The sequence below is a fragment of the Rhincodon typus genome, chromosome 10 (assembly GCF_021869965.1).
Source record: "Rhincodon typus isolate 14 chromosome 10, sRhiTyp1.1, whole genome shotgun sequence".
Classification (NCBI taxonomy): domain Eukaryota; kingdom Metazoa; phylum Chordata; class Chondrichthyes; order Orectolobiformes; family Rhincodontidae; genus Rhincodon; species Rhincodon typus.
In genome coordinates this window covers 39,911,542-39,924,380 of record NC_063341.1, presented here as the reverse complement: position 1 = coordinate 39,924,380, position 12,839 = coordinate 39,911,542, and the positions used below count along the sequence as shown (strand labels likewise).

Here is a 12,839-nt window from a genome sequence, read left to right as displayed (position 1 = left end):
TTTGGGGCCAATCAAGCAGTCTGCTTTGCCCTGAATACTGTTAAGTTTGCTCCGTGTTATTGGAACTGCAGTCAACCAAGACAGTGGAATGTATTCCATCCTGATTTTCGCTTTTTAGATGGTGGACAGGCTTTAGGAAGTCTGAAAAGTGAGTTACTCACTGAAAATTACTAGACGTGTTGCTCTTGTATCAACATTTACAAATATATATTTTAGTAAAATCCAAACAAACAATATTCTGGATTCAGACACTAAAAGCTAACACACTGAGAATTACTTTTCTGCAAAGTTTAAAACACTTGAACCAGTAGCCAATTTATTTCTTTTATTTAAGTTATTACGTGAGCAAATGGACCCCATTTCAAATTAGACTAATTACTCAGAATAGCAAAGGTCAGACCGAATCTTACGAACACTATCCAGCAAATGCGTAAAATACAAATTATAGGAGTCTCTCCCAAGGACTGACACTTTAAGATATGTTTCCTACATGCTATAAAACCACATTCTTAATGTGGCCATGTTGCTCATTAGTGAAGATATTCCACTTTTATCATGTTTGAGCCACATGTCTATTAATTACAAGCATACAAAGGTATGGCTTTTTTTTTTTTATTAAGAAAATCAGAAGATGAGAAACAAACAACAAATCAGAAGCTCTTGCAATCAAGTTAATTAAGTGAGATACTCTGGTACAGTCTTGCCTTTAAAATTACAGACTCAAAATTCAGTGCTCAGAATTACAGTCCAGTCAGTTTAGAATGGAAGGATTAGAACTATAATCATAGTAAACAATTAAACATGATACTTCCAAACACAGCAATAAAATCAAATAAGCACACTTGAAGTACAAAGCATGCCAATCAGTATCTGTAAAGGGCAAGAACAGGTTAATATTGCATGTGTAGATCTTTTGATATTCCGTAAAACAGCAGACAATAAAAATCTTAGCCTTTTCTCTTTATAGATGCTAACTGACCTGCTCTGGATTTCCAGCATTCACAATTTATTCTTTTCACATGCACAGTACCTGACTGTGGGACAGAAATTTAAGAAAATATTCTCTAGTGTCCTCTTGTTCATAAATATTGCAACATAAATATAGTGCAAAGTGACATGGCTGAATGATCGTACTCTTCCTTACATGCATCTAACTGGTGCATCTGAGCACTGGCTAGCGAGTAGCAAAGAAATTGTTACATCAGGCTTGCAAATTATCCAGCAGTGTAAAATTCTTCTGCACGGTTTCTCCAGTCACCTATTCCGGATTCAACCGTTTTCACTTAAACACATTTATTCTAAAGGAAAAAATATACATACAATGAAGTTCTGTAAAATCTGTTCCCAGGAGTGGGTAAATGCTGGTCTTTCCAGTGACATTGTCCAATCCTAAATGCCCTTGAAAAAAGTGAAGATAAGTTTCTTTCCTGAATTGCTACTGTCCATGTGATGAAGACAATACCTCAGTGCTGATAATTTATTTCTGGATTTTGACACAACATTTAAATATTGTGTGACCAAGAAAAGATCAATTTAATTCCTTAAAAAGTACATAAATAGATAAACCCAAGGACAACAAACATGTGTTCAGAGGCTACTTTTCCAAATTACATTTTTCCACTATGCAGAAGTTATTTCATGTCCATTAACAACTTATATAAATGCAGGCCTTTAGTTTTCACTTTCCTTCAAGCACTATGACTTTTGCAATCAAAATTTAAAAATGTGGAATAAGTTGGGCATCTAAAAGTCAAAATCAGCATCATATGCATTTAGATTAATAAATAATGACCATTTATGAATGACCTGTTTTAAATAAGATCATTTGGTATGCAACAATACAAGTCATAACTCAGTCATAATGAGAGGGAGAGTCTGAATACACCCTTAAGACAAATACATGTTATACACGAGAACTTTGAATCTATAAGTGACCCAGAGAGGATTTCTAGTTACAAGCGTATTTGGAAGCAGATTTTTGAAAAAAAAAAAGCAGTGTTTTCTTGCTCGGCAAAGAACGCTTTCATACAAAAGTAATAGCAAACAATATACCAATGGAAAGACATGTATCCACTCAAGAATTTCTGATGAAAATATATCTTGTAAAATAAACAGTACAGGTAGAAGATAACTGCTTCTTCCAGCAGAAAGTATTTGAAGCATCTGATTTTTAAAACTTCAGGAGAACAGCTAATTCAGTTTTCGGAATCAAAGATTTTCTGGACTTCAACAAAAACCTGAAAAAACACCAAGCAAAATAAATTCTAAGTTAACACCAAACATTTTCAAATATTGACCATTAAATACATATAAATCCATGGTGCTATAATATTAGATCACAGGTCTTTCAATGCAAAAGGGAAAGAAGAAATTTAGTCAGCCCAAAGAATAACAAACGCTTCCCTAAAATAATTGCAAATTCTTGCTCTATAACAAGGAGAAAATAGGGAGACTAGAGAAGTTAACTAAATACTTTACACATCACGTACCTCATCAACACTTTTGGCACCATCAACTCTTTTTACTTTGCCCTCTTTCTCATATAGTTCTATAATGGGTTTAGTAGACTGCATGTATGTCTGAATTCTGAAATGAGGTCCAATAAAAATAAATATCAAAAGCAGAAAAGACAATTCTTTATAAACAGGATAAAATTGGTAATTTGTACAAAGCGCTGAATGACCTCCATTTGTGCTGAGTTGCTATGATTCTATGAAAGAAAGTTGCATTTCTACCTTTTTTGCAAACTCTGGACATTGTCATCTGTTCTTCCACTGTCTTTTCCTCTTTCAAGGCAACGCTCTATACAGACCTTTGGAAACAAGAAGAATGTAAGAAATTAAGTTTGGTTTCTATTAAGGCTCAATTTTAAATGATTAAAAAAAAATTTAAAAAAAAGTGAAAAAAAAAAGAGAGAAAAATCAGACAAGATGTCCAGGCTTTCAAATCTTGTCATTCTAATGAGTGGAAGATGGCAAGGTGGTGAACACAGAAGCAGAAAACGGTGGCTGCAGTGAGAAACAATGCCAAGAAAACAGATCAATGTGATACGGATTTGAACACAGTCTCAGAAGGTAAACAGACTGATATTTAAATTGCTTCACTTATCTTTTTCTTAAAGTAAATTACCTCATTTGATTTAAGATTACATTATGATAATAGCTTATGTCAATAATTTATTTCACAGTACAATTTTAAATTAAAAATGAAGGAATTTGGAATGTTCACTTCTATTTTGTTGTCTTTGAAAGAACTTGTTGTTTACCCTGATCGATACCATCGATGCATTTGGACTCCTGAAGATCCCCCTTGCTTGGCACCGGATTTATTTTTAAAAACAAATTTTTTCATGAGGTATGAGCATTGCTGGCAAAGCAGCATTAATTACCCAAACGTGGTGGAAACAGCCGTCTTGAAACATGCAGTTTGTGTGGTTTTGGTACGCTAACATTATTGTTAGGGAATTCCAGGATTTTGATCCAGACAACAATGAAGGAACAACAATATAGTTGAAGTTAAAATGATGTGACTATGAGGGGGACTTGGAGATGCAGGTGTTCCTATTCACCTGTTGCCCATGTTTTTTTCTAAGTGAGCGGGGTTGCAGATATGGAATATACAGATAAAGACGCGTTAAATTGTTGCAGTCCATTTGTAAAAAGTACATCATACAGCCAAAGTGCATTGGTGATAGAGTGAGCAAACGTTTAATGTGGTAAATAGGGTGTCAATTAAGCAGGCTAGTTTGGCTTGAACGGTATCAAGCTTTTTGGATATTGTTGGAACTCCTTTTATCTAAGCAAGTGGAGAATATTCTTTCATACTACTGATTCCTGCCTTGTGGACACTGTACAGGATTTGGGGAGTAAGGAGGCAAGTTGTTTGCCATAGGATTCCCAGACTGAGCCATTCTCATTGTATATGACTGGTCCAGTTTTGTTTCTAGTCAATAGTAACCCTAAGATGTTGATGGTGGAGAATTCACAATGGTAATTCCGGTAAGCGTCAAGAAAGATTGTTAGTTCTCACTTGTTGAAGATTTTCATTGCTTGGCACTTCTGTCACACAGATGTTACTTGTCAAATCTCACCCCAAGCATGAATGTTATTCAGGCCTTGTTTAAAGCAGGCATGGACTGTTTCAGTATCTGAGGACTCACGCATAGTACGGATCAATCACCAGAGAGAAACCTCATATCTGACCTCTTCACGGAGGAAACATTATTGAAGATGAACACAAGAATGGTTGGGCCTCAGATACTACCATGGAACAGTGTCCTAAAGCTGAGATGATTGGCATCAAAACAAATAAAGAGACTGTCCCCCCATGGTTGCCATTCACTTCAACTTTACTGACACTTCCCAGCACCACACGATCAAATGCTGTCTTGAATCATAGCAAGTCATAGGCTGGAATGAGATCCAAAGCTGAATAATCCTGGCAGACCTTAAACTGAACATCAGTGAGTAGGTTATTGGTGAGCAAACGTCACTTATTAGCTCTATTGCCAACACCTCTTTTACTTAAGACTGAGGGCAGACTGATACCAGACTGATACCAGAGCAACTGGTTAGGTAGGATTCGTCCTGTTTCCTTCATGGACATGAGAGATATAGGTAATATTCCCCATCACTGGGTGGAAGCTCCCACCTCCACATGTCACAGAAATGTGTGGTTAAAGTTTTGACAAAGTTCCAGAGTGCAAATCTTCACTATTATAACTAATGTTATCCAGTCCCACAGCCTTTGCTGCATCAAGTGAGTTAGAAAAGGAGAATCCATCTAGAAATCGCAAGGTTTTTGCAGGCAGCTTTTCTCAAGAATAGCGCCGAGCACTATTGCTTCATTGCTATCAGCAAAATGCAGCCCAATGTATTTCAGATGATTAGCACAGGAAAATACTACTGGCAACACAATACACTAAATTTACTTCTGTGACATTCCTCTGCCTATTTTAGCAACAGATTTAGAAGACATGCACTGATTATACCAGTTCCTCTCATGGTATCTTTCTTCGTTTGGAGAACTGTTCATTCAAATTACCTCATTGCTACAGTCAAAGAAAAGGACAAATTTCACATCAGCATTGTTATCCATTTGTTTGTTCCAGCCATCGAGGTTGTCTGTATTTCTCGGAAATCCATCAATAAGAAATTTATTCTTAGTCACATCTTGAGCCATTGCCTCATCCATTGCCTGCAAAACGTACCAAAAATGTAATGCAAACATTCTGTCAAATTAATTTCCAGTAAACGTTTTAAAAAATATATATTTAGCATGATCAAATCAATTGGCCAGAGCTTCAAAATATTCTACCAGCATGGAACAAAGTTCATTAAGCATATAGGATAACTGGTTAATTACCATGATAAAACAAAAAGGGAGTGGGGCTTTTTATATTTAACTTAAACATTCCTGAAGGCTGATGTCTGCAATCACGTATACTTAGTTTGATGAGTCATAAGCAATATCATGTCGTGGAAGAAAACTATTAGTTTAGTACTGATCCTACAGCACAGTCAAGGTATCAGCTGAAGTAATAAGTTTGTATTTAAAAATTACACCTTTAAAGCCCATTGTACATTTTGTATAGTAATTATTCAAGTTGCCAATCATTAAAAAATAAAAACTTTCCTGGGAAGAGCATGGCTTTAAGTAAATTAGATATTGTACGAAGGGGGAAAGTTTGAGAAGGAAGGTCCTTCGTGGTAACCTCAGATGGTGCAGGAATTGATTAGTGGCATTACTGCATTGCAAACCAGCCATCCAGCTAACTGACCACCATCATTTTAGGAACACTAGAAAAAAGTGAAACAACTTAGCTGTTGTAAAACTTGTTCTTCCTCTGACAGCAGCTGTTGTAATCAATATGTACACAAAACGTTCCCTCTATCAACAGCAAGTTCTGGCTGAACAAGGAAGATTAAGTCCTGGCCAAATAAGTAAGACTGTTGTATACTTTTTATAGCAAGTTCATTACTATTTCATGAGTGATTTTAATAACAAGATCTTCTTCCAGAACAATATATATTGTTAACTTTTCAAATGGGATGCAGTACAAGTATTTAGTAGGTTAACAAGATCGATTTGTCAATATTTCAAGTTTGCCTTAGACTTTCATTTCAATCTTATTTTAAGATTATTATTACAGGTGATAAAGCTCTGTGTAGGAGCCTTTGCAAAAAGAAGCTGTGCTTGCTGACACCGCAACTGAGGGAATTGACACACTTACAAATTTACAGTGCCTGTGATGTCAGTGCTAGACTAGCGCAGCTCCAAATTCTGTCAAGAATCCTGAAATGTGTTTAATAGATTCAGTAAAGAACATTAAACGTATGTGTCCATGAATTCTACTGCTTTCAAGCATTACTGGTTTTAGGCTGTAAAAAGGTTGTCCTACCTTTTTTATAAGGTTGATAGTTATTTCCACTGGGACAATTTTTCCTTCTTTAATGTAACTGTCAATTAGTTCTCCATACTGAGTAGCTTCTTTGCTTCTTTCAGCACGAAGTAGATCACCAGCAGACAAGTGAGTATATCCATATTTCTGGGCAATATGAAAAATAATTAATGATTACAAGATTTTAATATATACTGAAATAAGATAGAGAAAATTCAGGTGAAATTCAATATCACAAAAAACTGAAAGTCAAGTGCAAAATAACTTGGAGAGTTCACTGAGATAGATATTTTAAAACATCTGCTTGGCATAAAATTTAACCAAAGACATAGATGTCATTCAATTTTGGCAAAATATTTTTATATTGCACTCATGATAAAATGCTATTTGAACATGTTTCTCAGACGTCATGTTACTTAAATACAACATTAATAGTATGCCATTAAATGGCCAGAATTCCCAAATTTATATGGGTTGATCTCCTAAGGTGTTGTACCTGGGGAGTTCAGACTAAATATAAAAGTCCTGAAGTGAAGAAAGATCAGAGGAGGAAATAATTCAACTCTGACATTCAAGCATAACTTTCAAAATGGGATATGTCCTTATTTTTGTACTTTCATTCAATTTTCCAGTCACATTTGATATTCCAACTCAACAGACAGCGAATCAAATTTGTGTTTTAGATCCATACTAAGAGATATGAAATTTAACATTATGATATGCCGAAGTTGCATGAATTAAACTTTGCAAGCATCATTTTGAGGCAACTGAGGGAACACAATTTCTACCAATACAGTTGCAGGTCTGTGATGTCACTGTTAGGTGAGAACAACAATTAGAAAGCAGACTGGGACAGTGAGCAGAGTGGGGAATAAAGTGCTCATAGGCAAAGTAGGCAATAAAGACCAGTCCCTGAGTAGAGTGAATATCGAGTGTTACAGATGCACAATAACATTGAAGAAGGAAGTCTACGCCATTGGCAATGTGATTTCAGACAGGCTATACGTTTACGTAAAAGTAGTTCTTTTGCATAATTGAAAGCTGACTAGATTGTCTCAAACAATATAAATGTGTAAGCTTTACTTAAGGCATTGTTTGATGCTTGAACAATCTAAAGATAAGTAGGGTATTGACTAATTCATATTGTCTAGAGTTTACCCTTCCCTCGCCTATACCCTATGTGTTCAATCAGAAACTTGAATTAACCCATCTCATCAATTAATAATGAATGTGGGTATCCCTGGCAAGTCCATTATTTATTACCCATCCTTTGATGCTCTGAATTAGTTACAGTAGAGTGGCTTGTTCAGAAGGCAGTCATGTCAACCACAACTGTTTGGAAATTGAGTCACATATAGACCACACAAGGTAAAAATGGCAAGGTTCCTTTCATAAAGGACAGTAGTGAACTAGCAAAGTTTTCATAAACCAACAGCTTTATGACCACTTTCCACTGACAACAATTTGAACAAATAGCAATACAACATAAAACCTCATTTGTGGGAGTAAAAAATAAAATTTGACACCAAGCCACGTATGATAATATTAGGGAATATGATGCAAAGCCTGGGTGAAGAGGTGGATTTTAAAAAGGACTCAAAGAAGTAAAGAGGCCAAGAGATTTAAGGACGCGACTTGTTGGCAAAAGAAGGCTTGAATGCCAAGCTAGAACAATTAAATCATAATTGCAGAAGAGGCCAGAATTATCAATTATTTTTGTGGGTTGAATAGTTGGAGAAGATTAGAGAAGTGAGGTCATTAAGGAATTTGAAAATAAAGAAAAGTAGTTTTAAAAGCAATGCGTTACTTAACTGGGAACCAACTTAGATCAGTGATAAAGAAGAACACAGGCACCAGTGTTTTGGATGGCCTTAAGTTTAGAAAGTGTTGATTATAGGATGCCAGTCAGGAATGCACTGGAGCTGTAAGTCTAGAAGTAACAAAGACATAGCTGAGGTTTTCAGAAATAGATGAGCTGAGGCAGAGGTAAAGGCGATGATTGAGAGGTAGAAACAGGGAGTCTCGATGATGGCATGGATGCAACCAAAGATTCATCTCATATTGAATGTGACACCAAATTTGCAAACAAATTGGTCCAATTACAGACAGTTACAAGAAAGATTCAGAGTTGTACAGCATGGAAACAGACCCTTCTGTCCAACTGTCCATGCCGACCAGATATCCTAAATTAATCTCGCCCCTTTTGTCAGCATTTGGCCCATATCCCTCTAAACTTTTCCTATGCATGTACCCATCAGATGCCTTTTTAAATGTTGTGATTGTATCAGCCTCCACCACATCCTCTGGCAGCTCATTCCGTACACGCACCACTTTTTTTTTTAGAAAGTTGCCCCATACGTCCGTTTTGTATCTTTCCCCTCTCACCTTAAGCCTATGCCCTCTAGTTTTAGACTTCCCTACCCCAGGAAAGAGACTTTGGCTATTCATCCTAACCATATCCCTCATGATTTTGTAAGCCTATGTAAAGGTCACCCCTCAGCCTCCGATGCTCCAGGGAAAAAAGTCCCAGCCTATTCAGTCTCTCTCTGTAGCTCAAACCCTCCAATCCTGGCAAAATCCCTGTAAATCTTTTCTGCACCCTCTTAAATTTAATAACATCTTTCCTATAAGCAGGGAGACCAGAATTGCATACAGTATTCCAAAAGTGGCCCCAACAATATCCTCTACGGCTGGAACATGACATCCCAACTGGTATACTCAATGCACTGACCAATAAAGGCTAATGTACCAAAATGCCTTATTCACTAACTGACTACCTGTGACTCCACCTTCAAGGAACTATGAACCTGCATCCCAAGGTCTCATTGTTTGGTGACATTGTGTGTATAAATCCTGCTGTGATTTGCCTTACCAAAATGCAACACCTCACATTTATCTAAATTAAACTTCACCTGCCACTTCTTGGCCCATCAGCTCATCTGATCAAGGTCCCGCTGTACTCTGAGATAACCTTCTTCATTGTCACTACACCACCAATTTTGGTGCCACCTGTAAAAACTTACCAACCATTCCTCCTATCTTCACATCCAAATAATTTATATATATTACTCAAAGCTGTGGTCTCAGCACCAATCCTTATAGCACACCGCTGGTCACAAACCTCCAGTCCAAAAAACAATCCTCCACCACCAGTGTCTGTCTCCTACCTTCAAGGCAATTTTGTATCTGAATGGTTAGCTCTCTCTGCATTCCGTATGATCTAACCTTGTTAACCAGTCTACCATTTGGAATCTTGTTGAGCACCTTGCTGAAGTCCATACAGACAACATCTACTGCTCTGCCTTCAATCTTCTTTGTCACTTCCTCAAAAAGAACTCAATCAAGTTAGTGAGACAATTTCCAGTGGCACAAAGCCAAGTTGACTATCCCTAATCAGTCCTTACCTTTCCAAATACATGTAAATCCTGTCCCTCAAAATCCCCTTCAACAATTTACCCATCACTAACGTTAGGGGTGGAGTCAATGACTTGGGAATAAAGCCTGTTGTGGGAACCAAAGACATTTCCTTCAGACTTCTCAACATTTAATGAGGATTTTTAAAATACATTTAGGGTCAGATACTGGCCAGTTTGATAAGACATAATTTAGAAACCAATTATTCAGTTCCAAACTTTAAAAAACATTTCTGTACATGGAGGTAGAAAAATGCAAAAATCGCTAAAATATTTTGCAAAATGCACATGTAGTTTTGGAAGTTAACCGTATGAAAACAATTAATAACCAAACCAATGACTGTCAAAATCTCACAGGTAAACTCCCTTAAAATCTGCAATCCTACCCAACCTTCTCCCGAAGTAAAAGGGCTCAATGTAAAAATGCAAGCACATACACCTTCTTTAGAGAATACAAAAATTAGAATTGCAAAGAAATTCAGACACAGCAAAATTATTACATGCATCTGTACGTTCCTTAATAAGTGTTCACAGAATTAAAAGCATGTGGTTTGTTTTTCAAAATGCTGTACCCTGAAAATATTACCAAATTGTCAAACAAGCTTTTTTTTGGGGGATTTCTCATTCAACGTTCAACAATTTCAGATCATAACCTCTGTTTGCTAATTTCCCCTATCCCCATTTTTTGAGACAGCAGGTGACGGTAATGAATCCAATACAATTTATACCTCCTCCAGACTCATTTGTTACTTAGTGTATCACCACTCTCCCGCTCTCTTCCCTTCTGCCATTTAATCTCTTCTGCCTTTCATTCAATTACAGTCCTTGCATGTTTTCTCTCCAACTCTTGCTACTGTAATAATTTAAAATCTCTACATTTCCATTTCTAGTTCAGACGAATGTCTGACGTTAACTGTCTCAACGTCAATACTGCCTGAACTCGAGTAAGGATTTATTCCAAATTGTGACGGATCAGATTTATATAAACATTAAATTACTTTCACAACTTGCTTTTAAATCAATATCCACCCCATTCCATTTGCTGCCGGCTTCGTTCACTTTCCCGGACAAAATATCGAGTTGCTCAAGGCCTCACCGGTACACTTAGATTAAAAGTGTACTCATAGGTTTCGCATTGAATACGACAATCAAATCATCCCACTCCCCACTTGGGATCAAAAAGGTTTCCAAGTGAATGGCCAGCTCCACCTTCCTCCTGAGTGAATGGTTCCAGGACATGGATTGCTGTGGCCCAGGGCTGCTCTCCCTCCACCACTTGGCTACATGATATTTTCCACCCACCTTGACGATTTTGACGCACTGGGTCCCTTTCCCGGCTCCAGGCCCACCGAGGACAAAAACCACTTTGGGCTTCATCATCAGCAAATTCCGAATCAACGCTCCCCAACAAGAAATAACCATGCACCAGCCCGGCTCTTCCTCACTTGTCCCGCCGATAAAGCGAAGGCAGACTTAAAGAAAAGAGTCATATATAATCAGTCGGCAGCCGCCTTCTGACTCAAATCACCCGACGGAATGACTACTTCCGGGAATGAGCTCCACGCAAGCAATAAAGCTGTGTTCAATTCAGGCAAAAGGAAGGTTGTAATTAAGAGGCTCCTGAAATTAGCAAGCAATGACGTCGTTTTAAAACTACAAACATTGTGAATATCACGAAATCGATGCTATATCTATATATCGAAAATATATCTATTACTAGTATTGTAACGATTTTAAATAATTATTTTGTTGTTCTACAAGAATTAGACTGGAATTTGGGGATATTTTCGCTGTGTATTACATTATATCAACAGAACAAGATGATTCGTCCATTCACACACAACTGCACATCATGTTCATTACAACAGTCCAAAGCCGGGCGAAAGCTGCGTCTCTGCAAGGGAGAAACATAAAAAACTGAAACTCCAAGGTCATTACAAAAAACATCAGTTAGACAGAAATAGTCCAAGAGACCTCTCTGATCCTGATTAATGTTACACAGTATATTCTCATTCTCCCAGAGCCGCAGCCAGACATAGATCCGACTTGAAGAAACAGAGAATCAGTATGCAGCAGCCCGCTCCACAGGTCTACTATTCCACAAGAAACAAAAACTGGTAGATAATATCCACAGTGTGGACTAATATTCAAGTGCTGGAGAGTGTGAATATTTATCATGGTGGATGGGATACTAATCAAGTGGGCTGTTTGGTCATGGATGGTGCCAAGCTACTTTTTGGAGCTGCATGCATCCATGGCACTAGGGAGCATTCCGTAATACTCCTGGGGTATGCCTTACAAATGATGGAAAGACATGGAGGAGTTGGAAGGCACGTTGTTTGCTTTGGAATACCGAACATCTGACCTGGCCTTGAAATCAATTTGTGTGACTGGTCCAGGTTAGTTTCTGGTCAATAGTGACTTTCAGTACAGGATTCAGCATTGCTAATAGCATTGAATACCAACGAAGTTGAAAATCTGTCATTGAAGATGGTCTTCGTCTGGCACTTATTTGGCACAAATACTTCCTGCCATTTAATTGGACCAAACTTAAATGTTTCCAGGCCTTACTACACAGGCACAGGCTGCACAGCAGTTGTGAACGGAACTGAGTACAGGCAATATTGAGTGAAAATCTCTATATCTGACTTTACAATAAGTTGAAAGTCATTGATAAAACTTTTTAAAATGGTTAAGACTTGTACACTACCCTGAAAACCTCTACAGCAATGACATGGGACAGAGTTGATTGTGGCTGTCAATAGCCACAATCACCTCACTTCCGGCTACACATGACTGCAACTAGTGAAGGGAGTTCCTGTGATACTCATTGACTTAAATTTTAGTCAGTCTCCTTATGCCACACTAGGACAAATGCCACCTTGACACCAATGGCAGTCACTCTCACATCACCTTGGAATTTAGCCCATTTTTTCATATTAGATCACGGCAATAAGGAGAATTGGAGTAAAGTGGTCCTATCAGAATCTAAACTATTCTTACCCTTACGATTGTGACTTCTAATT

The 12,839-nt window shown here is 37.5% G+C and overlaps 1 protein-coding gene across 1 annotated transcript; it reads right to left on the bottom strand.

Moving 5' to 3' along the window:
- Nucleotides 1–590: 590 nt before the first annotated feature.
- cmpk (cytidylate kinase) lies at nucleotides 591–11,406 on the bottom strand. The gene is made up of 6 exons (XM_020532811.2): nucleotides 11,116–11,406; nucleotides 6,401–6,547; nucleotides 5,044–5,196; nucleotides 2,736–2,812; nucleotides 2,490–2,586; nucleotides 591–2,237 (listed from the first exon to the last, which is right to left on the bottom strand). The coding sequence occupies exons 1-6, from the start codon at nucleotides 11,233–11,235 to the stop codon at nucleotides 2,196–2,198; spliced, it is 636 nt and encodes a 211-aa protein (XP_020388400.1). The 5' UTR covers nucleotides 11,236–11,406; the 3' UTR covers nucleotides 591–2,195.
- Between the last annotated feature and the right edge of the window lie 1,433 nt (nucleotides 11,407–12,839).